This window comes from Calliphora vicina, chromosome 2 (assembly GCF_958450345.1).
Source record: "Calliphora vicina chromosome 2, idCalVici1.1, whole genome shotgun sequence".
Taxonomy (NCBI): Eukaryota; Metazoa; Arthropoda; class Insecta; order Diptera; family Calliphoridae; genus Calliphora; species Calliphora vicina.
The window spans coordinates 101,643,541-101,669,230 of record NC_088781.1 but is presented as its reverse complement, the minus strand read 5'-3'; the positions used below and the strand labels follow the sequence as shown (position 1 = coordinate 101,669,230).

Here is a 25,690-nt window from a genome sequence, read left to right as displayed (position 1 = left end):
TCCCCAGATTTAGTTTATTTAAACTGAAACATGTTATAGTTTTTGTTAAACCAAACTTACTCCAGCCTCCAAACACTCATGCATCCTCCTTATCATCTTTCTCCTTCAACGTAAACTTTTCAAGTACAATTGGCAATGGTATTTCTTTCGCACATTCATTTAGAGCCGGGCTCCAGGAAAGCCGTTTTCAATTGGATCTCATAGGCAGCATGCCGTAATGTTGGTGCTGTTGCTGGGGATGGGGTGGTGGTGGTTGTTGTTGCTGCTGTTGTTGATGTTGTACCATCATCTGTTGTTGTTGTTGTTGCTGCTGCTGATGTTGCTGTAGCGAGGGTGGTCCCTGTGGTGGCCCTTGACTTGCTGTATACTGTCCCACCGTTGTGGAAGTAACTGAGGAAGCTTGTGACGATACTACCGGTGTAGAGACTTTACGTTCGGATTGCGTTCTCATGGCCGAGGGATTGCTGGAAGACACTTGACTGTGATTTGGTTGAGGAGGTGGATTATATAACAACATGGGTGGCTCAGTGCTGGGAATACGGGCTGGTGGCGTTACCGATGAGCCATGATAAGAACCATAGGAGCTGTCATCGGATTGGGCTGATTGACCGCGATTGCGGGGTACTGTCATGCCATAAACGGATTCAGGACGACGATCATATTTCTGACTACCATCCATGGGGTTGGGATTGTGTCTGGTGCCATAAACTGCTTGGAAACCTTGAGGTGCATCTTGGCTGGGATGTTGTGGTGGTTGCTGTTGTTGTTGCTGCTGCTGTTGGGGTGGCTGTTGCTGTGGATGTTGCATTAGCTGTCCTACTTGGGGATGTTGCATTTGGTTTGGATGTTGCTGCTGCTGCTGAGTTTGTCTGGTCGAAGAGCGTACACCATAAATACTTTCCGTTCTCTGTTGCAATTGATTTTGTAAATTCTGATTTTGCAAATGGGAAGACTGTTGTTGCTGCTGCTGTTGTTGTTGCTGTTGTTGCTGCTGCTGATGGTTCTGTTGGGCATTCATGCGATATAAACTTTGAGCTGGCACCAAGGGACCCGAACGTGGCACTATATCACGATTAATGGCTGTATTACTTTTAGCATAGACCGATTGCGAGCGATTCAAGTTGGTGCGTGTCAGTGTGGGGGAGCGACAGTACATGGAACGGGTGCCACCATACAAGGGTTCTGCCTGATCGAACTTGGGTGGTGCTGTATACAAATTCTGGCAATAGTTGCCATTACTACCGGGAGCAGTAGCTGCAGGATTTTGTGCTGGTGCGGTGTTGGCGGCTTGTGCTCTTTGGAAAGTAGCCGGATATTTGCCATGCATATTTTGTTTCTCCATATCCAAATCATAGTTTAATTCATCCTCGGAATTAATGGAAGAAGATTCATTATCTATGGAAGCCTTACTGTGGCGGGCATTTCTTTTTGTATTGAAAATAAACTCGTAAACAATACCCGAAGCAATGCCACCTACCAAAGGACCAAACCAGTACACCCAATGATTATCCCATTTGTTTAAAACGAAAGAGGGACCCAATGAGCGAGCAGGATTTAAATACGGCATCTGTAATTTGAGATGAATAAAGAAAACATTAAATTTTGTTGCAAGTTGTTAAAAAAAAGGATCTACATGATAAACATTACAATCACAAAGGATGTACAAAGTATATAAATAGTTTCACAGCTAAACAAACAGCTGCCTAAAGATTTTCCCACAGTTTCTCGTTTTACTGAAAACTGTTGGATTTCCTTTCATTTGCTCTATTATTGAAGAGCAGGTACATATGTATTATAGCAACATGCAGCTGCAGGTTTATTTTTTCCTTTTAATTCTTTATTTTTCCTTTTGTTGTTTGAACAATACTTGGAAAACCTGTGCAAAATGATCATGGTGCACAGGGATCTTTTCAAAAATAACTATAGTGTTTTATTTAGTTTAAAATCAGTATTTATTTGTTGTTCAGAAAATGTCATTAAGGATGTAAAAGGAATAATTATGAAATGGTGTTTGTTGCTATTTTCTAGCGATCATTTTGAATATTTGCCAACAGAATTTTGTTAGGTTTCTAATTACTAATAAGGGTGTTTTATTTTAATCGGGGACAGAAAATAATGATAATTCTTGAAATTCCAAAAAAAAAAAATCAGATACAAGGAAAAAATAATTGATGACATCAATGTTATTTTCAGAAGATGTACAATCGGAACACGGAATGATTTTTATTTCCTTCTATAAGGATTAATTGAAGGATTTTCTGCTATAGCTAACTGTTTTCCTTAGAAAATCATATAATTTATGTTTTACTAGCTGACCCGGTGCGCTTCGCCACCCCAATTAGAAGAAAGAAATAGTACTATCAAGTCTCACTTTGTGAATCTAATTGTAAATGTCTAATTTCATATTTCTGGGTCCATTATTATAGAAAATGCAAAATGTGTTCCTAATTTTAAATTTGTATGTTTATTATTATAAAATATTCAAAAAGTACCATTGCAATAAGGAAATAGTACCATTGATTATCACTTTTAAATTCGCATTCACTAAACCATAACCCGTCAAGCTTGAATTTTAGATTTGTATATCATTTCCTGTATTATCAACTAATTTTGTTTCTATAATACTTAAGATTTAATAAATTATCACAAAACCGAAACCGATCGGTTTTTAATTTTTTAAAACCGAAACCGCGGTTTTGAAATTCTTCGATTTTTTGGAAAGTCTAGGTCCATTATTATAGGAAATTCAAAAAAAGTACCATTAGAATATATAAAAAGTACCAAAAATCCCCCACTTGTGGTTTCCCACTCACTCGGGTCCATATAAGCTTAATTTCATGGCTTTAGGTTCATTGGTGTAGAAATTACAAAAAGTACCATCGAATAAAGAAAAAGTACCAAAAAGTCTCCCCTAGAATTCTAACTCACTTAGGACCATGTATGCTTTATTTCATGTTTTTAAGTTCATTGCTATAGAAAATTAAAAAAAAAGTACCATTAGAATAAACAAAAGGTACCATGAGGTATCCGCTTGAATTTTCAATCACTTAGGACCATATACGCTTAATTTCATATTTCTAGGTCCATTATGTTATAGAAAATTCAAAAAGTACCATTAGAATATAGAAAAAGTACCAAAAAGCACCCACTTGTAGTTGCTCACCCACTCGGGTCCGTATAACCTTTATTTAATGTTTCTAGGTTCATTGGTGAAGAAATTACAAAAAGTACCATTTGAATAAAGAATAAGTACCAAAAATTCTCCCCCTAGACTTCTCGCTCACTTAGGACCATATACATATGTTTAATTTCGTGTTTCTAAGTCCATTGTTATAGAAAATTCAAAAAAGTACCATTATAATATAGAAAAAGTACTAAAAAGTATACACTTGTGGTTTTCCAGTCACTCGGGTTCATATAAGCTTTATTTCATGATTCTAGGTTCATTGGTGAAGAAATTACAAAAAGTACCATTCGAATAAAGAAAAAGTACCAAAAAGTGTCCCCTTAGAATTCTCACTCACTTAAGACCATATATGTTTAATTTCATGTTTATAAGTCCATTGTTATAGAAAATTCAAAAAAGTACCATTAGAATATAGAAAAAGTACCAAAAAGCAGCCACTTGCGGATTCCCACTCACTCTGGTCCATATAACCTTTATTTTATATTTCAAGGTTCATTGGTGAAGAAATTACAAAAAGTACCATTCGAATAAAGAAAAAGTACCAAAAAGTCTCCCCTAGAATTCTAACTCACTTAGGACCATGTATGCTTAATTTCATGTTTTTAAGTCCATTGCTATAGAAAATTAAAAAAAAGTACCATTAGAATAAACAAAAGGTACCATGAGGTATCCGCTTGAATTTTCAATCACTTAGGACCATATACGCTTAGTTTCATATTTAGGTCCATTATATTATAGAAAATTCAAAAAGTACCATTAGAATATAGAAAAAGTAGCAAAAAGCACCCACTTGTAGTTTCCCACTCACTCGGTTCCATATAAGCTTTATTTCATGGTTCTAGGTTCATTGGTGAAGAAATTACAAAAAGTACCAATCGAATAAAGAAAAAGTACCACAAAGTCTCCCCATAGAATTCGCACTTACTTAGGACCATATATGCTTAATTTCATGTTTCTAAGTTCATTGGTATAGAAAATTCAAAAAAGTACTATTAGAATAAACAAAAAGTACCAAAAAGTCTCCCACTAGAATTCTCACTCACTTAGGACCATATATGCTTAACTTCATATTTCTATGTCCATTATTACAGAAAATTCAAAAAGTACCATTCGAATATAGAAAAAGTACCAAAAAGCAGTCACTTGTGGATTCCCACTCACTCCGGTCTTAATTTCATGTTTTTAGGTTCATTGGTGAAGAAATTACAAAAAGTACCATTCGAATAAAGAAAAAGTACCAAAAAGTCTCCCCCTAGAATTCTCACTCACTTAGGACCATATATGCTTAATTTCATGGCTCTAAGTCCATTGTTATAGAAAATTCAAAAAAGTACCATTAGAATATAGAAAAAGGACCAAGAAGCCCACACTTGTGGTTTCCCACTCACTCGGTTCCATATAAGCTTTATTTAATGTTTCTAGGTTCATTGGTGAAGAAATTACAAAAAGTACCAATCGAATAAAGAAAAAGTACCAAAAAGTCTCCCCCTAGAATTATCACTTACTTAGGACTTAATGCTTAATTTCATGTTTCTAAGTCCATAGTTATAGAAAATTCAAAAAGTACCATTAGAATAAAGAAAAAGTACCAAAAAGTCTCCCCCTAGAATTCTCACTCACTTATGACCATATATGCTTAATTTCATGTTTCTAAGTCCATAGTTATAGAAAATTCAAAAAAGTACCATTAGAATATAGAAAAAGTACCAAAAAACCCACACTTGTGGTTTTCCACTCACTCGGTTTATATATAAGCTTTATTTCATGTTTCTAGGTTCATTGGTGAAGAAATTACAAAAAGTACCATTCCAATAAAGAAAAAGTACCAAAAAGTCCCCCGCTAGAATTCTCACTCACTTAGGACCATATATGTTTAATTTCATGTTTCTAAGTCCATTATTATAGAAATTTCAAAAAAGTACCATTAGATGAACAAAAAAGTACCTATAGTTCAGTTCACACATTTTGGTACCTAAATATTATCCCCTATTCCTAACACTAACTTCACTCAAATAAATATCAGCTAACTTTAATGTCGATTACTGAAATAATTGAAATTTTTAAAAAAGTACCATTAGGAGAAAAGTACCAATTTCCCTTTTCTTACTTGAACACCCCTCAAGTTTGAAATTTAAAAATATTCCATTTTGCCAAAATTGTTTATGCTATAGGCATGTATCAAAATATTAAAATCTGTGTTAATGTGCCCAAGAATAAATATGTTTTAAAAAAAGTACCAAACTGTTTACCCGGATTTGGCCCAATATACACCTTGGTACTCGAGTTGCAAATAACACGCTGTTAGTTAATTTTTGTATGAATCCAGGAACCAACGTTAAAAAAATTATCAAAATTGGCTTAATAATTTCAAATATAATGTATTTTCCCGATTTTATCCCCTTTTTGGTACCTTTTTTATCCCCATTGAGGTGGTACAATTTCATTCAAATAAATTTCTGTAACGTGGTGGGAGCTCATAATAAAATATTCGTATGTCTATGTCAAATTATAAAAAAACATATTTTATGAAAAAGTACCAAAAATTAACACAATTTTTATCCCTTAAAGGTCCGAATTTCCAAAAAGTACCAAACTTATATTTTTTATTTTTTGTTAATTAAAGAATACGATTTAAAATTTGTTTCTATGTTTATTGCTTTAAAAGATACATAGGGTGCAAAAAAAGTACCAAAATACAGTTTTTACCCGTTTTCTCCCCTAAAAGTTTCGAATTTCCAAAAAGTACGAAACACCTGTCAGCTTATTTTTTAAATGGAGTAACATGCTATTTTAAGTTTTTTTGTATCTTTATTAGTTTTGAAGATATAAGGTTACCGAATTTACCCGTTTTTACCCTTTTTTACCCCCTAAACGTTCGAATTTCCAAAAATCCCTTCTTATCGGATCGTTTTGGGGAGGGAGGAACCCACAGCTAAAATTTCGTGATTCTAGCTTCAGCCGTTTGGGCTGTGCGATGATGAATCAGTCAGTCAGTCAGTCAGTCAGTCAGTCAGTCAGTCAGTCAGTAACGTTACTCTTTTATATATATAGATAATACAACTTATAATCGTTACGATCTCTGATTTTAATATAAATTTTAGTTATTAACCCTCTAACCGGCCAATTTTATTTCGAGGTAAAATAATATACCAGGTTATTGTTTGAAAAAAAAAATAACATACCCGCCTAAAGACAGCCTTGCCGGTTAAAGGGTTAATGCTTATTTCCAAACAAATATTGTTTTCATCAAATATAATCAAATTAGAAGAAGCATTTTCCCATTTGAAGCTTTTTAATGCTTGTTAAGCACCGCTATAATTTTCCATAAAATTAGCATCACTGTTGCTTTATTTACATTATGAAAAGAGCTGCCATATTTAAAAAACGCTATTCAATTGATACCAGCCCAGTTTATTTTTTACATTTTGTAACGATTTTCTTTTAAACGTTATTCTGGTAATTCTATAGTGGCTGTTTTAATTTTAAATTTTGTTTATGAGACCATAAATTCATTAATTTAACTATTTTTAGCTGCTGTCATGAATCTTGAGGTCATTAAGGATAATTTTTTTTTACATTTATCAATACGTATGTATGTTTTTGTTTGCATTTTCTTAAACCAAGTTGTTTGGATTGAAGGTCGCCCCTGAAACATCATGTTAAATATGAAATAAAGACAAACCAAAAAAAGAAAAAAAAAATAAACCTTGCCGCCTTTGAAGTTTGTACGAAATGAAAATGGAATCATATGACAAACTAAAGACCCAGAGAAAGAAACCTTAAGATTTTTACAAGCTCACAACATTAACGAGACGCACTGCAAGTAAATCTTTAGTAAATTGCTGGCGATTTTTTTTTATACTATATATAAATAAAAAAAGAGTTGTTTAAGAAAATACCAAAACAGCAGGTGTTTTTTGTTTTGGAACGAAACAAATTACAAGATGCTAAAATATTACAAAAAACTAAAGAAAAAAATCAGTTTTTTATTTACAACTTACCGAGACAAAACTGCACGCACTATAGGCGGCTGCTATGGCGGAGGCTGAATGTCCCATAACTTTTTTAACGGAATCCGTTGAAACGAAATATGTCAAGACAACAACAAATGTTAAAATAAATTCCACACCAAAACGTTCCCAGGCTGCTAAAGAGGCGCTGTGAGAAATGGCCGCCTGTAAATTACCCTGATAACCGGGCACGGTGACACTAAAAGAAAACAAAAACAAATATAAAAAATTTAGATTTTATTAATTTAAAAATATTTAAGGATATACATATAGGCACTAAAAACTATTTTCATGTTAAGGTCACTTGCATGTTTAACCTTTTTATTATTATTCAAGTTTGATTCCCAGGTAATCTGAGATTTAACATTTAGCAACAACAACCACACAAGTGCAAAGGGATAACAACAACACTACTAATAACAGTGTAAAGTCAAAGCCAATGATAAAAATCCTAAAAATTCTCATAATTCACTTTGTATAGGACCTACTGCTGCCAAAAAGCAGCTACAGCACACAACTTTAGCATATGATGTGTGAACAGATTTTTTGGGTTTTATTTTGCACAAATTTGTTGCAGCCCAAAAAAAAAAAAGGTTCACATCATAACACCATCTTTCCTTTTTTATTTATTTTTTTTTTTGCATTTTTGTGTTTTTTTTTGTTGTAGCTCTCAATGATTCCTTGGCAAATCCAAGAGCTTTTTTTTTCTAAAGGTATAGGTCATCATCAACACAATCATTTTGTAAGACATCATGATCAACAACAACTATATACACAAGTAGGTACCACAAAAGCAGCGACTGCAGCAGAAGCTTGAGTAGCAGAATAAAACAAAGTTTAATAAGACCTCGTCAGTTAAGACAACAAAAAGGTAGAAAACTACTACAACAAGATGAAAAACAAATCATTCGAACAAGTATATTTAAGTGTTGAACCTTTGTAGTGCTGCAAATATCAAAACAATGCAAAAGGTACTAAAGCCAAACTGCCAGCCACATTTACCACCAACACTTGTACATTGACCATGTCATTCTCATCCCTACCCAGCTGATTTACAAGGAATCAATGTATCCCTGTCTGACTCCAATTTATATATTTTTAGTCATTTGACACGTATGTGCCCTTTGTAGCGCCGAGAGAAGTCAATTGGTTACTTTATGCATCCCAGGTAATCTAGCCGGAAGCCAATCGTCATTTAAGAGTCTCTAAGTAATCTAGAGTGTAGTCACATTAAACGTTTATTTTGTATTACACTTTAGAAAGTAGTTATTTTACAGAAGTTAACTATTGTAGAGTATTCGGAGGAAGATTAATTTACAAGCAAACGGCTATTGGACTGTCTAGGAGATGTCTTTTTAACTGACTATTTGAGGTCAATTAGCTTCCTCATAGCACATGTTACAAATAACATTACATGTTAAAATAACTACTAATGTAGCTAATCAAGTAACCTGTTAGGTAACTGACTCTATGTAACCAGTATGTAAATTCCAAGCGTTGACTACTTTGGGCCAGCTATCAGACAGTCTCTTTGTTATCTATGTACGATCAATTGATTCCAGTTATTTATGTAACTAATTCTGGAAAGTCACCCAGAACTGCTGGGATTCTCATTACTGTTTATGTAAGGATGTGTGTTTCTATAGAGGAAGATGGTATTTTTTCCCACGGTCATATAATCAACATACAATGACGGCATCATCATTTACTTTGATTAAAGGTTGTTCAAAACAACAACAACTACAAAAAAATGGGTTTAAATTTGCAAATTTGTTTATAAATTGTTATTGTTTTAAAGGGAGGTCAAAAGGAAAATAAAACAAGAGAAGAGAACAGTTTGAAGTAATAAACAAAGAGATAAACATTTACCACTAAATGGTAAACAGTTTATAAAGCAGGTAAAGTGTAGCATTGGTAGGGCCCGCTCTTGCAAAATTTTTGTGTTTAAAAATGTCGGAGGTAAAGTCGGGTTATGGAGAAGAAAATTTTTCAAATTTGAGTGCTATTCAACAAAATACCGAGTCTCCATAGGTGCCAGACAATTTTTTTTTAAATGAAACCTAAGTTTCCATTCTTTTGGCCATAATAATGAATACTTTTTAGCTTGTTTTCTATTTTCCGAATGTAAGTATGTTCTTATTTTTTGAAATATGTACTAAAAAAAACAAAGCTTCTTAAGAATTTGTTTGTATTTTGACCTATTTATTGCATATTTGGAAAAGTTTCCATTGTATTGTTTACCACTGTATGTAAAAGAGTAAGTCCCCATTCTCACTAGACAATTTAGTTGCCCAACAAGAAAACAAATTGCCTAGTGTGAAAGGGGTCTAACATTACTGACTGAGTGATTCATACGCATAATCTAAACTCCTGATCTTGAGTATTGTTTTTGGTATTTTTTAATGAAACAATGTTGTCTAGTTAAAAAAGAACTAAACATTGCGAAAATGGGCGAAGATCCTATAATGGCGGGCTTAGCGAAACTTTTTATTTCTTCCAATGGTACTTATTGTGGTACTTTTTGTTTATTCTAAAAAATAGTGAAATGTTCTAGTGAAACACAGCTGATTTAGTCCTGTTGACATTTACCCAAATACATAAGAATTTCGCAAGATGAAAGCTGGGTTTCATTAAAATGGAAAGATCAGCAGAGTCCCGAAATTTTTAAAGTTATTGAATCTTTTTATATTTTTCAACAAATTTCTTAAGCATTTTCTTTATTTATGATCAATATAAATTAATTTTGTTTCAGAAAAAAATGTTTTACAGCAACCCACCACCTGCTTAACTAAACAAACCATGTTCTTCTCCAAACATTCTTCCAAGTTCGTTTTTGTTTGAACACTTCTGGTAACATCCAACTGACATGTGATATTTTGTATATCATTTATTGAGAAGAGAGAAACAAGTAGATTTTGTTTTAATTTCAACAAAAACTAAAGTATCATGCATAAGTGCTTGTCTTTTTTTTGTTATAGAAGACATGGTCGTGGTAATTGAAACCTTTTTTTGTACCGTTAAAATATTTAAAACTAAAGTACAACCACAAGTGAAAAGAATACATACATCCTGTCCTTAATTTTCATTAAAAATACCCATAAACTTTTAACAACCCTCCTCTTGAGCAGTCAGCTGTACAGAGTCTCTATTGTCAAGATAATTTGTGTTGAGAAACGAACAATTAATCAGATTAACACGCTTATGATTTTCAATACAAAATTGTGCACACTGTAAATTGTATTGTTACTTTAACGTACACGAAGAGATTTTTTTTCAATGCTTGATTTTGAAAAAGTAAAATGAACGCACTTGTCCATTTAATTGAAAAATTAAAAAACATGTGACCATAAATATAAAAATAATGGAAATACAATTTAATGAAACAGTGTCATAATTTAAAATTAAATTTTTCAGGGGGGAAGTTTCAACACTTAATAACAAACATTGGCCATATGAGAAATTTATTACTATTGGCAATTTTATATTTTTGACAACTGACAACCTTCCTTAGACCCTTATAAGTTTGGCAAATCTAGCCTTTTAATATTTTTCTTTTACAATGACCATAAACTATAATTACAAACATTGATGTTTAATTATTATTTGTTCACACTTATCAATCGAACAAACAAATGGAAAGTCAATTATTATTAAATGTAAACAATTGATTTTAAAATTTCGTCATGCTTAGAAATTTGTTTTTTTCTGATTTCTGATTTTATTATCTGTGAAATTTTTCTCTAGAATTTAAGACCTTTTAAAAGTTAAATGATGCATTAAATGTAAATAAACGAGTAAGTTTATTTAGTTAAAATGTTTTGTATTTCTTTTCTTAACAAAAAAAAGGGGTTGAATTTTTATTTGTCAATCAAAACAAGTGGTTTTTTCTCAAGTATTTAAATTTTATGTTAATATAAGGGTGTCAGCAATTGTTGCTTTTTATATAAAGAGATTTTAAACTAAATTGTTAAGTTATTTGTTCAATCAAGCGTTCAAGTATTTAAGCCCGCCTCTGCAGTACAGTTTTTTTTTAAGATTTTAAAGTGAAAAAACAAAATAAAATTTAAAAGTTTTAAGTTTCACACGCTTAATTGGAGAAAAATTAGCTACAAAATTGTTATGTATATGATGTCGGTTTCTTTTCTCCAAAAAATGTTGGCTCTTTTTTTCTAATTAAGTTCTCAGTCGACCACATATATCTTCATATAGAAAGTTGGAACGCTTAAAGGATAATGTCGGGCAAGTTCTTTTTTCACCCAGAGCTGAATTACGACATTTTGAAACACAATTTATTTATGGTTATGCAAAGTAGTTTAAAAAATTTGCATATTTTTAGCAATATCCAAAATTTAATTGAAATAAAACTTTGTAATTAACCATGAAACATTGATGGATGTAATTTTTTTTAAATATTTTTTCGGTTTAAAAAAAAATTGCAAATTAGCCCCATGTAAACTATGTAGGTTTCAAAATTTTTCAATTTAACAATAAAACCCGTTAAGTAAATTCCACAATCTTAAACAATTTAAATAATAGTTACCTAAATCTTTTCAGCACCCTTAAATTTTATTTAAATAATTTATTATAATAAATTATATACATATGTGTTTCTTGTGTATTTTGCATAATTTTTTTCCCAATAACCATAAAAAACTCTTAACAGCAGCATTCATGTCCCAAAAGATTTTTTTATCTGCAAAAATTATTGTTAAATCCTCTTAAAATCTAGTGATTATATACAAATAAAACCATCATCTATAGGTTTTTTTTTATCATAGTTAATCAAATAAAATAAAAATCCTATCAATTGATTAGCATTAAACAATAAACGGGAATAAAATCCCAATAAAATATATATTAACAAAGGAAACCCTTAAAAAAGGGAATTATTTACAGCTAATCATAAACTACCGTTAGATGTTTGTTTGTGTGCATGTAAATGCCATGTAAATTATTTCCTTGTTATACAATAGAAACAGAAAAACAAAAATAATAATAATAAACAACAATTTCGTGGTTTTTGTTACATATTCATTTGATAAAACTTTGAAAGAAATAAAAATCACAAATTGAATTAACCCCTCTATTGTTTATATCTATGTGGTTGCTGTTGTTGTGTTTGTTTATGCTGCTGCTTATTCTATTGCTGATGCAGTTGAATGTGTGTTATAGGGGTTGCCATTTACATTTTCGTATTTAGATTACACCCAATGTTTGTGATAGTCGTATAGTGATAATTTTTTTATTACTTGTGACACTTTTTATAAGTGTCACTTAATTTTTATTATTCTGTCTGCTGCTGCACTTTTTTTCCTGTCATATGTTTAATGTAACACACCAACAAGCGCATTCAAATTTATGTTAAAATTTATGACCAAATGTTTTTTTGTATGTCATGAGATGCTGTTTCTTTTTAAGTAGAGGGGGGAGGAAATGTAGGTGAATTACAACTTGTTAACCGTTACTGGTTTTGTGTAACTACAACCCAAAAAAACGAAAGAGTTTCCTTAATTGTTTATTGCTTTTTTTTGTGGCATATGCAAACATTTTATTCGAAACGCGACAATTGAATTTCTGTATTGAAACTAAATTAACATATGGGTTAAATTTTGCGAATGATTTCCATAATTAACAGGTATTATTTTGGAATTGCTTTAAACATAAAATTTGAACAGTTTTCTTTATTAGAAAAGTGTAAGTTTTTGATATTTTATTGTTAGAACTTAAAATGTCATGTTTTAATCAAGGTAAGGTATCGTTATCCCAAAACTACCTTTCAGCTCAACTACTATTGTAAGTGAAAAATTGCAGAAAATATCTCTAAAAAGTACAGAAGTGGATTTAAGAAAATATCACTAATATGTATAAATACTTTTTTTTACAACTACTTGCACTTTGTTGTTCGGAAACTCTCCTATCAAAAACCTAACTCAGTTGTCAAAAACCTAATTGGTAGGAATGTATTTGTAAAAAAAATATGTGAAAACAAAAACAACACTCGAAGTTATAAATTTTTGAGCCATTTTTTGTTTGATTTCTTTTCTAGTTTCCGCCATAGAGAAATATACATAGATCGGAAACTCTCCTGTCAAAGACCTAACTTGGCTGTCGAAAACCTAAGTGGTAAGAATTTATTATTAAAAAAAACTATGTGAAAACAAAAACAACACTCGTAGGTATAATTTTTTGTTTGAGTTTCTTTCTACTTTCCGCTCTTTGTATATTACTCTATGACTATTTGTTCTAAAACATTATACAAGTTCTGTCTAAATTAGAATTTTAAAATTTTTATCCAAAATATTTTGTCAAATTAATACAAATTTTACCTATATTTTTAATAAATTTATATATTTTAAGTTCATTCATCAAACATAATAGTTATAGAGATTTTTTAAATAAAAAAACAATTTTTTTTATAATTTTTGACACTTGCGAGTTTTGTCAGTTTTTAAATAATTTTCTTTACTGTGAACAGCGAAAACTCACTGAAAACCAAACCAGTGAGAACGATTTTTCGTAATTTAAAACCTAAAATAATTTTATCGAAATATCTCCCATATATGAGGCTATCAGTACAAAAGTGGTGTAACCCCATGCTATTGATTTAGTGGTATATTCAATTTACACCACTTTGTTATATTATGCTCTGTGCAAAAACTATTATTTAGCTCCATCTGCTTTTGAATACCAAAAGGTAGCTTACATCACTTTTGTAATTATATTTTGATAAATTGTGGGTTACACCACTTTTGCGCTGATGGTATAATGTTACATTCCATTTGTTTCCCCTCTCTAAATGTTTGGCATTTCTAACGGTTTTACAGTGACATCCTCAATTTGCCATAAATGTCAACATTAGGACATTCATAAATTTTCCTAAAGGCAAATTTTAAAAACATTAGCATAAATTTTCATGCTTTATGATAAATTAATTTAAAATTTGCCAATTTTATTATAAAGTGCAGCAAATTAATGATCAATTGATTTTGAGCACAATATGTTTCAAGTGTGCAAAATTTTTCATAATTATATTTATCAAATATGCAAATTAAATTTTCAAAAAAAATTTATAAATTTTGCAACCCTGTAAAATTTATGACAAATTGGCAAAAAGTGCACTTCAACACTTTACACTTTCTCTCTGAAATCATTGACATTTCTATCTTTTTAATTTATATTAGGCAGAGTTATTACAGGCCTTTCATAATTGCAAATAAATTTACATTTATTTTAAAATCATTAGCATATTTTTCGCTGATTGATTTATCAATTACAAATTTACACTTTTTATGTTTATTTTGCAATTGTTAGAAAATTAATGATCAATGATATGTTTCATGGTGGAGGTTTTAATTTTCTGTAATAATATTTTTGAAGTGTGCAAAATTTTGAATTGTTGTTTTTTAATAAATATGCAAATTATTTTGAAAAACAAATGAAGTAAATAATTGATTTTTAATATTGTAAAACCTTTTTTTAAGTTTTATAAATTCAGTGATTTTAGAAACAACAACAACAACAACATATATCAAGAATATCTGAAGTGACATGAAGTTACGAACTTATGGAATAATTCAGGCTGAGTTTCTACAAGGAAAGTTAAAAATCTGTAACAAGTAGTTGCCTCTCAAACAGCAATATGATCTCTGGGAATCACTATTAAATTATGAAATCTGAAATGTCCTTGAGTGTTTAAACATAGAGGCTTAATATTATGAAAAACGTGAAGACTGACATCTAATATAAATGATCTGCTCCCGGGCTCATATTAGCCCGATAAAATTAAACCATTTTTGAATAAGAATAGACATTTGTCTTAAAGATCTTTAAAAGACATGATCTAAGGAGACTAAAATCAAACTGTAAAAATGGCAGATGGTAACTGTCAAATTATATGCCTCTAATAATATTGACAATTTGATATAAACAACTCCCTAAAAATAAGATTTTCCTCACAAATCGAATATTAACTTTTTGTTACAAATGTCAACTTATCCTAGATGCTGACAGCCTTGATAAAAACTAAAACCTATTTAGAAGAGAACTTTTACTGAACTTGTAAGAAGACAACAGTCGATAGAACAATAAAGATCCTTGGAGAGAAAATATTCCGAAACTAAATAGGCTAATGCTAATAAAAGACTAAAGGAAAGTATAGACTTCTTCTTGTCACCTTTTTCAAGTGACATTGTTTACAGTCAAACTGTAAACATATCAGCTGTCAACTGTCAAATTGTATAACCCTCAAAATGTTGATAATTTGATTTTAAAGAAAGCATTCGTGGCTAACAAATAACTTTTTGTTTCAAATGTTTACTTATTATTTTCAGTACCATTTTTCCTTTTCCTCTAACCTTGAAACTTTTGCTTTCATTTCAGATTATATTGTAATTAAAAGAAAGTATTAAACTTTATATAAAACTGTTACTTTTTTTACACAGAAACCTCAAAATCTAATAAAAAATCTTGGTTTATCTACAAAATCTATACAATTAAATTAGAAACATAAATCAATTAAATTTACACACTGACGCACCGTTTAACAACCCTTTATTGCCAACCATTTACCAAACAAACAAGCAGGGCACTCAGGCAGTGAAGTTGACAACAAAAAAATTAGCAAACTAAAAGTAGGGCCATAAATTTGTTATTTGGCATAAGAATATTGAACTAAATGACCTTTTTTTTTGGGGTGAAATCTAGCGAAAAATATAACCCTTTATTTAATTGTAAAAAATGTTTTTTTTTTTGTAATATATGTTTCCTATTACTTAGTTATTACATCGTGTGTAAATAGAGTTGATCAAATGTGGATTATGGCGAAAAATACAATTTAAGTATATGAAATTGAAATAAGGTTTGGTTTGCAAAAATAACAATAGTAGACTTGTGTCATAAAAAAACAATAAAACCGGGATATTTGTTTGCAGCCATCAATAAAAAAAAGGGTAGAAATTCTATTTGCAAATGTCTTGTGTTAGAAAATTGATTATTATTAATGACAGTTGGAGAACAGAATATTTATTTTTACTCTAACCCAATGCATTTCATAAATATTTTCAAGTGCTTGCATAAGAAATTCAACAATTCGCACTTACTGGTGCTACTTTTTTTTATTGATCTAAAGGATTATGTAGCTGGTATCACACAATGAGTTATTGCAAATATTTGTGGCGGAAAAAAATAATAAAAACCTTTTTCTAAACAAACACTCATTTGCCAATATATTTAGCTAAGACTTTTTTATTTGAACATTCTTTTGAAAGATTATGGTTTACTTTAGCATGATTGTTTATTTAAAGACTGAAGCTTTCTATAAAAATATTAAACAAATGTTGAGAAATCTTTGATTATAACAAGGCACAAAAAAAACATGGTTTATAGGGCTACTTTGACACCCCTTTAAATAATATATAGCTTTACATTAAAATTTCAACTTTCAAGAATTCATAGTTGACATTTTTATGTTACATGTTACAATATTTAATTGCTTTAGAATTTTTTAATTAAATTTTTTGCTGTTCTGTAATGCTGTGTTGGCAGTTAAAGGATGTTAAGTTAACATAAAAAAAAATAAATAAAATTGTGAACAATCTTTAGTAAAAATCTTGAAGAAATTTTTTTTTAAAATGAACTTTACAATATTGAATTGAGTTCAGTCCAGTTTCACAATCCACTTTAACGTTAACAAATGATTTTTCTTTTATATACAAAAAAAACAACAAACCCCTTGTTATTAACTCTTCCTTTGTTCCAACATTTTTATGAATGTTTTACAGGAGCAGGTGGTTTTTTCGGTGAATCAAATTAAACTCGTTTGTTTAAGCAGATGATAAAAAAACAAACCTGAATTTTAAAATTTAAACACGTGTTGAAAAAAAAACCTATTTAAAGCCGATGTTTCCAAAAAGACACACCATGATGACTTCTCAATATGTTTTTTTTTTTTGGTTTGGTTTGCCTTCATATGCATGCTTGATTTCAAGTATCCGTTTTGGTTTTGAAATTTTCAGTTGTTTATGAAATTTGTATGTTTTAATGGTTAGGGGACGGAGAGAAATAAATGACCAAAATGACCAAGTATTGTTTTTGTGCAGGAACAAAAATACTCTATAATATGCAGAAGTCATCGTTATTAAGGAGAGGTAGAAAAAAAATCAAGACATGACAAGAAAATACATAAAACAGATATAATAAACGAATTGAAATATATCCTACAGAAATAAAATTGAAGAGAATAATATTTTTTTCAGAACTAATTTTGTATTATTTAGAATTTCGATAATTTTATCCAACATTTTTTGTCAAATTATTTTGGAAAAATAATAAATATTTAGATTTTTGTAATAAAAATCACAATTTTGTAATTTTTTTAAACAAAATTCCAAATTTTTATAATTTTGCACCGTAATTCAAGAATTTTGCCAGTTTTAAAACATTTGCTGGTTTTTTACTTTAAATAATGAGCATCACTGGTCTTAAGTGAGAGCGTTTTCGTAAGACAGGGTTGCATTATTTGCACTGTTGCCATTGAAGGCTTGAAAAAAAAAATATTGTGATTTCAATTAAAACGCTATGAAATGTAAATATTATGATTTGGCTAACAAGGTATATAAAAATAGTGCACGATTTTAATAAAACACTGAAATTGCTTTAATACAATATAAATAAATTTTAAAATGTTACCAACAAATGGTTTCAACTTAAATAGCCTAAAATCACTGAAATTAAGCAGAAACAAAAAACCAAAACAAATTTCATTTTTTGGGTCGAATTCACAAAACTTTAAAACAAAACACCAAACAGGAAAAAAATCAAAAAGATAAGCGCCGCCGCTTGCTAGTGGTTGATTTTACACATGCGCGCATATGTTGAACCTACCGCGCGGTTTGCATATTAACAACCTACAAAAAAAGGTTTCGTGATTTTTTTTGTTGGTCAGTGAACAAACAAGTAAAGAAAAGCAAGAAACTTAAAGAAATTCTTTGATAATTATGGTAGTGTTGGCATTAACAATGAAAAAACAAGGATTTTAAGTCGATGGCGGTGAAAATGGAACGTGCTCAGACCAATAAACATAAAAATTTGATTATACCCCAAAAAAAAAATAGTATTATGTTTATTAAAACGAAATTAGATATTATTTAATGAAATGCTTAATTATTTTCTTTTGAACAGGATATTTAATACTTAAGGAAAAACTTTAAAAGAATTTTAAAACAAAGATTTATCGTTAAGATAACAAATTTTGTAACTTCATATGCAAGCACTTGGAAATGAAATATTAATATGTAGATAATGTCATCTATTAAGGCAGACATATCTTAACAACTTTATGTTTAAAATCTTAAGTATATTCGAGTGTTTAATTCTTAAATAAGTAGTACTTGTATTATTTTAGTTAGTTTTAATGTTTTCATTATGTTTATTTTCAAGTGTTTTCTTAAATACTTGTAAATATTGAGAATTTAAGCAGGATACCACATGTTTGTTATTAAAAACAGGAAAAAATAAATTTTTATCAGCTTGGTTTTTTTTAGCACATTGTTTTAAGTAAAAAGTACTTAAGTTTTTAACATGTGTGTAGTGTGTGTTAAGTGTTTTTTTAGTAGCCGTGGAACGTGGTGGAAAATGAAACAATGTTTACGTTAATTGCTGGTTGTTAACTTTACTTGCTTCAAGTGTTTTTTTTTTAATAAATATCGGTTGCTAAACCGTGTTTTGACAGTTTTTATTTTAATTCAACTGAAGTAAAAAGCCTCTTTTTTAATTATTGCCAATTTTTTCCATTAAAAAAGTCCGATTTTTTAAATAAAAGTTTCAGTTTAATTTTACATATTTTCATTAAAAAACTTGGCAATAAATCATAAATCGAAAGGGACTTTTATCAAAAGAATTTACATATTTATTAACATAATTTGCTGTAATCTTAAGTAAATATTTGTTAAATTTTAACCCTAGCCCCCTGAGCAGAAATCTCCATGATTCTAAGACAAATTTCTTTTGTCTATAAAAATATTAACACAATCAATCAAATCTTTAATTTTCCTTTGATACATTTAAAGATTAAACAAAAATCATGTTAGTTTTAAAAAACTAACAGCTGTTAACAAATAAATATCTGTTTTAAAACGGAATGGCAGCTGATAATTTAATGTTCTTTAAAAGATTAAAAAACCAATGAAACGAATCCCTAGTAAATGGTCAGCGTAACGTGACTTTAAACAAAAAAACTCTTAAAAAAAAGAAACACAATATAAAATTCCTCTATCTATATTTCCACACACACAAAATCCGTAACAGATGGTACGCAGTCATTTACAATACGAAAAAAATCTTGATTTCAAAAGAAGACATGCTTAATAAATTATCCAACGTATTAAAGTAGAACAAAGATTTCTTTCTAAATCTTAAAAAAGAATCTAAAAAAATAAACTCATTAAAAAGGATCTACAGGCAAAAGGATCTATGACAGAAACTCATTACAACAGCAGGTAGTAAAAAACTACTAGACTAAAATGTCTCCTCCTGGCACCTACACAAATATAGAAAATCTTACAACAGGATATCTATCACTTTAAGAAAAGAGATCCTTTTGTATGTACTTAAACAAATTTAAAATAAAATGGAGTAGATTTTAAGTAGATTGTCATGTTTAAAGAAATCTTTTTAGGCAGATGTTTTTTTCAATATTTTTGGGTCATAGAGTAGCTAGTTTAGTTTAAACAAACAGGATGCAAATAAAGTGTAAGAATAATAGATTTTTGTACATTTTATAGAATAATAGAGCAGGTAGTTTCAGATTTTAAAAAAAATTTGTTTGCGTATATGTAAAAAAATTTCATTTGATTTGCTTAAAGAAACGGAAGTCGAAATATTATTTGTGGTTTTCACATACCAACAGAGACAAGAAGACAACAAATATTTCATTTATTCTCAATTTTACCCTTTTTATTTTTACACAAACAGTAGTTTACATTTCACTCCTTTGAAAGATATTTTTTTCTTTATCACCACAAGAATTAAAAAAACACACAAAAAATAAGATGGAAAAAAATGAAAGTAGCACATTTGGCACACACAAAATACAGCTGCCAAAATCATACTCTGAATAAAAAAAAATTGTTACTACAATATATTTTTATAACAAAATAAAAACGAAATACGGAAAAAATCTTCATATGTATGTAACAGCATATGTATCGCATAAATTCGTAAAATATGTACATACGTTGTTTATATAAAGAAGCTACAAGCAGACAGCAAAAATTAAGTTTAAATTTAAGGATTAATGCGTAAAGAAACCAGAACGCAGCTACACAATGAACACAGACACATTGAAAGCGACAGAGACAGGAAAAATTTAAAACAAATTTTGATAACTGTCATAGCCAAAGAAAGACCAAACAATTGTTGACATAATTAAAATGTGTGCAGCAGAAAAGTTTAAAAAATTTAATAAACATGAAATTTTATATTAATTTTTAGGCTCTCAGCTTAATAATCATAAATTTCCTGTTTTATTTAAAGATTTTGAAAATATTGCCTTAAAAATATCTTATTAAACCTAAACAGCCCTGTTTAAGCAATTAAAACCCTATTGGCAACCCTTAAACACTCAATTAACGGTAATTGCAAAAACAATTTAATGTAAACAATAACAAACCCAACAATGTTGTCTCATTGTCAAAGCCATAAAAACAGCCACATTGTAACATTTTGTAAATAATTTGCTTAAAAACCATACGCTTGTGGCTAAAATTGTGTTTTTAAATACTTTCTGATGCAGTTTTAATGGCAAAAATAAAGAAAACTTTTAAAATATGGAAAAGAAAAAAATACAAACATATATAACGTTTGTAAGAGTATTAAGTAACGATTTCTTTTAGTTGTTTTGAGGTCAAAGTTTTTTGCTGCTACTCTGTTTTCACATGTTTATTTTAATAAAGGAATTTTTTTTTTATATTTCTTTAATATTTTATTCCTGGTTTTCATTCATTCATTCGGCTTTGTTTTGTATGGTTATAAAGTGTTTATGAAAGTTTATTTTCATTTTTTGCTAGCTGGCAAAAGTAGTTTATTTATTTTAGCAAACTTACCCATAAAGTAAAGCAGCTCCCGCTATGCCTCCACCACATTGGGCTGTTATATACATGGCAGCACGCATGGGTGAGATGTTACGTATCACACAGGCTGCTAATGTAACGGCTGGATTTATATGAGCACCTGTTAAAAGAGTGATAAAAATATAGTACCTATATTATAATTTATCCCTGTAACAAATTCTGGCAAGCAACACACATTTTTTAAGTTAATAATTGAAATTGTTTTTTGACAGTTTGTTAGAGAGTGAGGGGTTAGGAGGGAGGTTTTCTAAAAAGGTTGTTAATTTAGAAAAGTGTTGTTTGTTTAAGCTCTTCTAACAAAATAATAATAATAAACAGTAAAAGTTTTGAGTGCGTTCTTAACCGACTTAGTTGATAGTAGATTAAATTTTGTTTTAAAAATAAGTTTAATGAGTTTTAAATAAAACTACAGGGAAAAACAAGGAATAAGTAAATGATAATTTTTAATTGAGCAAAAAGTTATTAAAATTATTTAATACAAATATACTATAATTTCTTTTATATTTTAAACGAATTTAAATATTAACACTTAAAAATCATTCTGAGAGTAGGACACCGTTCTCAAAAATACATACATTTACTCCAAATTAAGCAAATTATTATTTAAAACCCTAAAGAAATGTGCCACTAGAGCTTGAGAAATCGTAAAAACCGCTGATTTCCACAAAAAATCTAAATAATTGTTTATTTACCAACAAATCTATGAAATATTTTGTACAGATACTGACATTACATTATTTTGCATTCACAATTTAATCTTTTTAAATTTAAAACAATTAATTTCATGTTTAACATTTAAAAATCATCAAACCACAAATAAAGAAAAACGCAAAAAAATATCAACAACACATGTTGAAAATTTGTTAATAACAACAAAAACAACAAATATAGAATCATTTTAAAAACAACAATAAGAAGAAGTAGAAAAAATCCCCATATGTATAAAAGTTTTCGTTTTCGTTTTCTTGAAGACTTTATCATTTGTTTATTATGTACATGTCACCCTCCAACAGAAAAAACAACAAAATTCTTTGAAACTTCTCTCCCCATTTTCCCACGCACTAAAAAAATCTATTATGATTGCTATACACACACAGCCTCACTCACTCTCTTACTGTTGATATTTGTAAACACAAAACCAACAACAAACATAAATGCAGTGTTGTCGCCGTACAGTTAAAAAAAATACAACAACACCATCAACCCCACTTGAAATTTGACAATGGGAGCATGTTGTAAATGGATGTGGATGTAGTTGTTGTTGTTTGTTACTTACCCGATATATGAAGAAAACATTGTGTCAGGGTGCCCATGGCCAAACCAGAAGCTAAGGCAGTAGCCAACAATACTGAAGATACACTGGCACCCACACCAGCTCCAGCCGCTGCTCCACATACAATAAAAACATAAAAGAATGATGCCAAACATTCACCAATAATGGATCTGTAAAGGAAAAGGATTAAGAGAGTTTTAATTTGGTTCAATTCAATACAATTCAAACAAGTTGTTAAACAATTTTTTTACTGTGTAATTTTTAAAAGTTGTTGCCAAATCAGAAATTTTTCGAACAAATACCGAATTTGTTTTAAAAAATGATGGGGATAGATAAATAGTTGCAATGTATTGCTGCTCAAATTTTAACAGGTTTGGATATGTTAAGAAAATATTGAAATATGTCAATCAATTCAAATGTATATTGGTGTAAAATTCAAATATTTTCCAATTCTATATGAAATTTCCTTTCTAGCAAGTTTTTGACTCCCCTAAAGCAAAAGGAACTGACACAAAACTGTGATTGATTACTGGTAGCTAGAAATCGGTTCTAACACTTTGTAAGAAGGGGACCTGACACTTTAACATTGCGTTATCATGGGAGGGAGTCAATTGAAACCATTTATATCTTCTTTGAGAGGTCTCGGATCTAATATCAACAAATTTTTACATAAATCTGTCTTTTCTTTTAAAAATTTCATTAAACATGCAGTGGATTTCAAATATCAATAAACTGAGTTTATGTTCTATGTATGAAGTTCGCAGCTTCTGAAACTTTATATCTTTATATAAAGGTCAAATTCAATTCAAAAACTATAAACCAGTGATTATTTACTGAATGCTAGAGACCGGTACTAATACTTTATAAGTATCTAATCGGATCTAATCTCAACTAGCTTGCCAACAATCGAAAATTGATGAGGTGGTGTTAATTATCTTAAATCCAGGAGATTTAAAGAAAATACAATTAGATTATGAAGGCGGCCTCCAGAGATAATCGGCTCATTTGGTTCCATAATCTAGTAATTTTCTGATACCCGATAAGTCAGGACCTTTCTATATCTGCGACTCGATGACAAACCAACCCGATGCCCGAGTCAATCTTCTAATTATCCACCCTTGACAAATCCGTGGAGGAGTTGCACATACTACTCCTCATCATCATCATCATCATGAAAACTGTTACAGAAATCGCAAACGCCTCCATAATCAGTGCCCTGTCAACACAGCCACCAGAAACCGTAGCTGATCTTATGGAAGATCTATCAGAATCGCCGACTTACAGGTTTGAAGATTTTTGTCCTTTTAAGGAATTTATTGAGAATGATTGGGGACAACCATTTGATGCAACAAAAAGTTGAAAAGTCCGTTAAAAATCTGATAGTTTACGATTAAATGAATTATACAAATTAGTTTGGAATCTATTTGAAATATTTTGAGACACTCTTGTAAAGAAAATTTTCTTTAAAAAGATCCAAAAGCTTTTGAGAAAAGGTCTGCTGCTTAACATAAGTGAATCCAACGGTTTTTGAGAAATAGTCTCTTGTTAAATATCCCAGATGGTATGGATAATGTCTTCTAAAGACTTTTAAATAATCTTTAAAATGATCCAAATGTTTAATAAAAAATTGCATTGGATAAGTGAATCCAAGGGTTTTTGAGAAATGATCTCTTGTTAAATATCCCAGATGTCTTCTAAAGACTTTGAAACAATCCTGGAGATTTCAAGAAAATAAATTTAAGATTCATTAAATCATATATTATTTGAGGATTTTCAGCGATATATAATTGAAAGAAGTGAAATATTCTTAAAGGACAGAATTTTTTAAAAAAATCGATTTCCATCACATACCTGAATAATTTGTTATACGAAAAGTGCTATTATTCCAAGGAAAATGCTAACATTTTTGATATAATAAGAAAACATTTAAAATATAACAATAATTTCTTTAAGTGTGTTTTTTAATGTTTTCTTTCATAAGGTAAATTCTTTAAATAAATGGATCTTATAACTTAATAAGCTGCCTAATAAATTACATTTCTACAAAACTGTTCAACTCTAAAAATTATTTCTTTAACTGTAAACTTAAACTGTAAATTTTAAAAGAAATTAAAACATCTGCATATTATTTGTTTTTAAAATAAAATAAAAGCGTTGGTGTCATCATTTTCAATTCAAAATAAACATGAGTTTCAAACAAAAACTCCTCACTGAACGAATCGAAGCATAAAAACAAATAAACAAAGTATTCTTTGTAATGTCTAGATAAGGAATCTAACAAAAAAATATTCAAAATCAAACAGCTGCATTGTTTTGGCATAAAATTCATATGTAAAGGGATTTCTATATAATTTGTTAAAGTTCATTTGAAAATGTTAGCTTACCTCCAGAATTCCAAAGTTCTGATCTCTGCCTGCATGCTTCTCTTGGGCTGCAGGGTGCTGGAGAGGCGATTATTTAAGATATTGCATTGATTTTCTTTGCGCATGGCCTCGAGACGTTCAAATAGTGTCACTATATGAACATCAATATTGTTTTCCAATGGTATAGTATGTAACGTTTCGTCCGCCATGTTTAGTTAAAGTTTATATCCGTTTGTTACAAAAATAAATTAAAAGACAGGCTTTTAAGTTTTGCCGCTTTTATACTAGTTTTTTAAAATGCAACAATTAAAATGTCGTGTGCGTGTTTTTTTTTATAAAAGTTTTTATTAACAACTCATTTTTTGTATTATTATATTTTTATTTGTATTTGTTAAGGGGGCGAGTATAAAAAGTTTTTTTATAGCACTATACACAATATAAATTTTTCACTTTTAATTGAATTAAATTCAATTAAACTTTTGCCTCAATTTGTATTATGCAAAAAAATCGGAACAAAATGTGCAATTTTCTTTTTAAACAAATTTGTAATTCCCACAAAAAATCACTTTATTAATATTTTACTCAATAACGTTTATAAGTATATAAAATTAATTTTATAATTTCAATATTATTTGATTCGTTATATGAAATTGATTCTGTAGCACCCGCATCAATAGTTAGTGGATAGCAACCGTTCTTAACCGAGTAACAAACACGAATGAATTCTGATT

The 25,690-nt window shown here is 29.7% G+C and overlaps 1 protein-coding gene across 1 annotated transcript; it reads right to left on the bottom strand.

The window, feature by feature from the left end:
• Positions 1–25,178, bottom strand: bib (big brain). The gene is made up of 5 exons (XM_065499801.1): positions 24,981–25,178; positions 22,600–22,766; positions 21,297–21,423; positions 7,189–7,396; positions 1–1,567 (listed from the first exon to the last, which is right to left on the bottom strand). Exons 1-5 carry the CDS (start codon positions 25,166–25,168, stop codon positions 188–190), a joined length of 2,070 nt encoding a protein of 689 aa, XP_065355873.1. The 5' UTR covers positions 25,169–25,178; the 3' UTR covers positions 1–187.
• Positions 25,179–25,690: the final 512 nt, after the last annotated feature.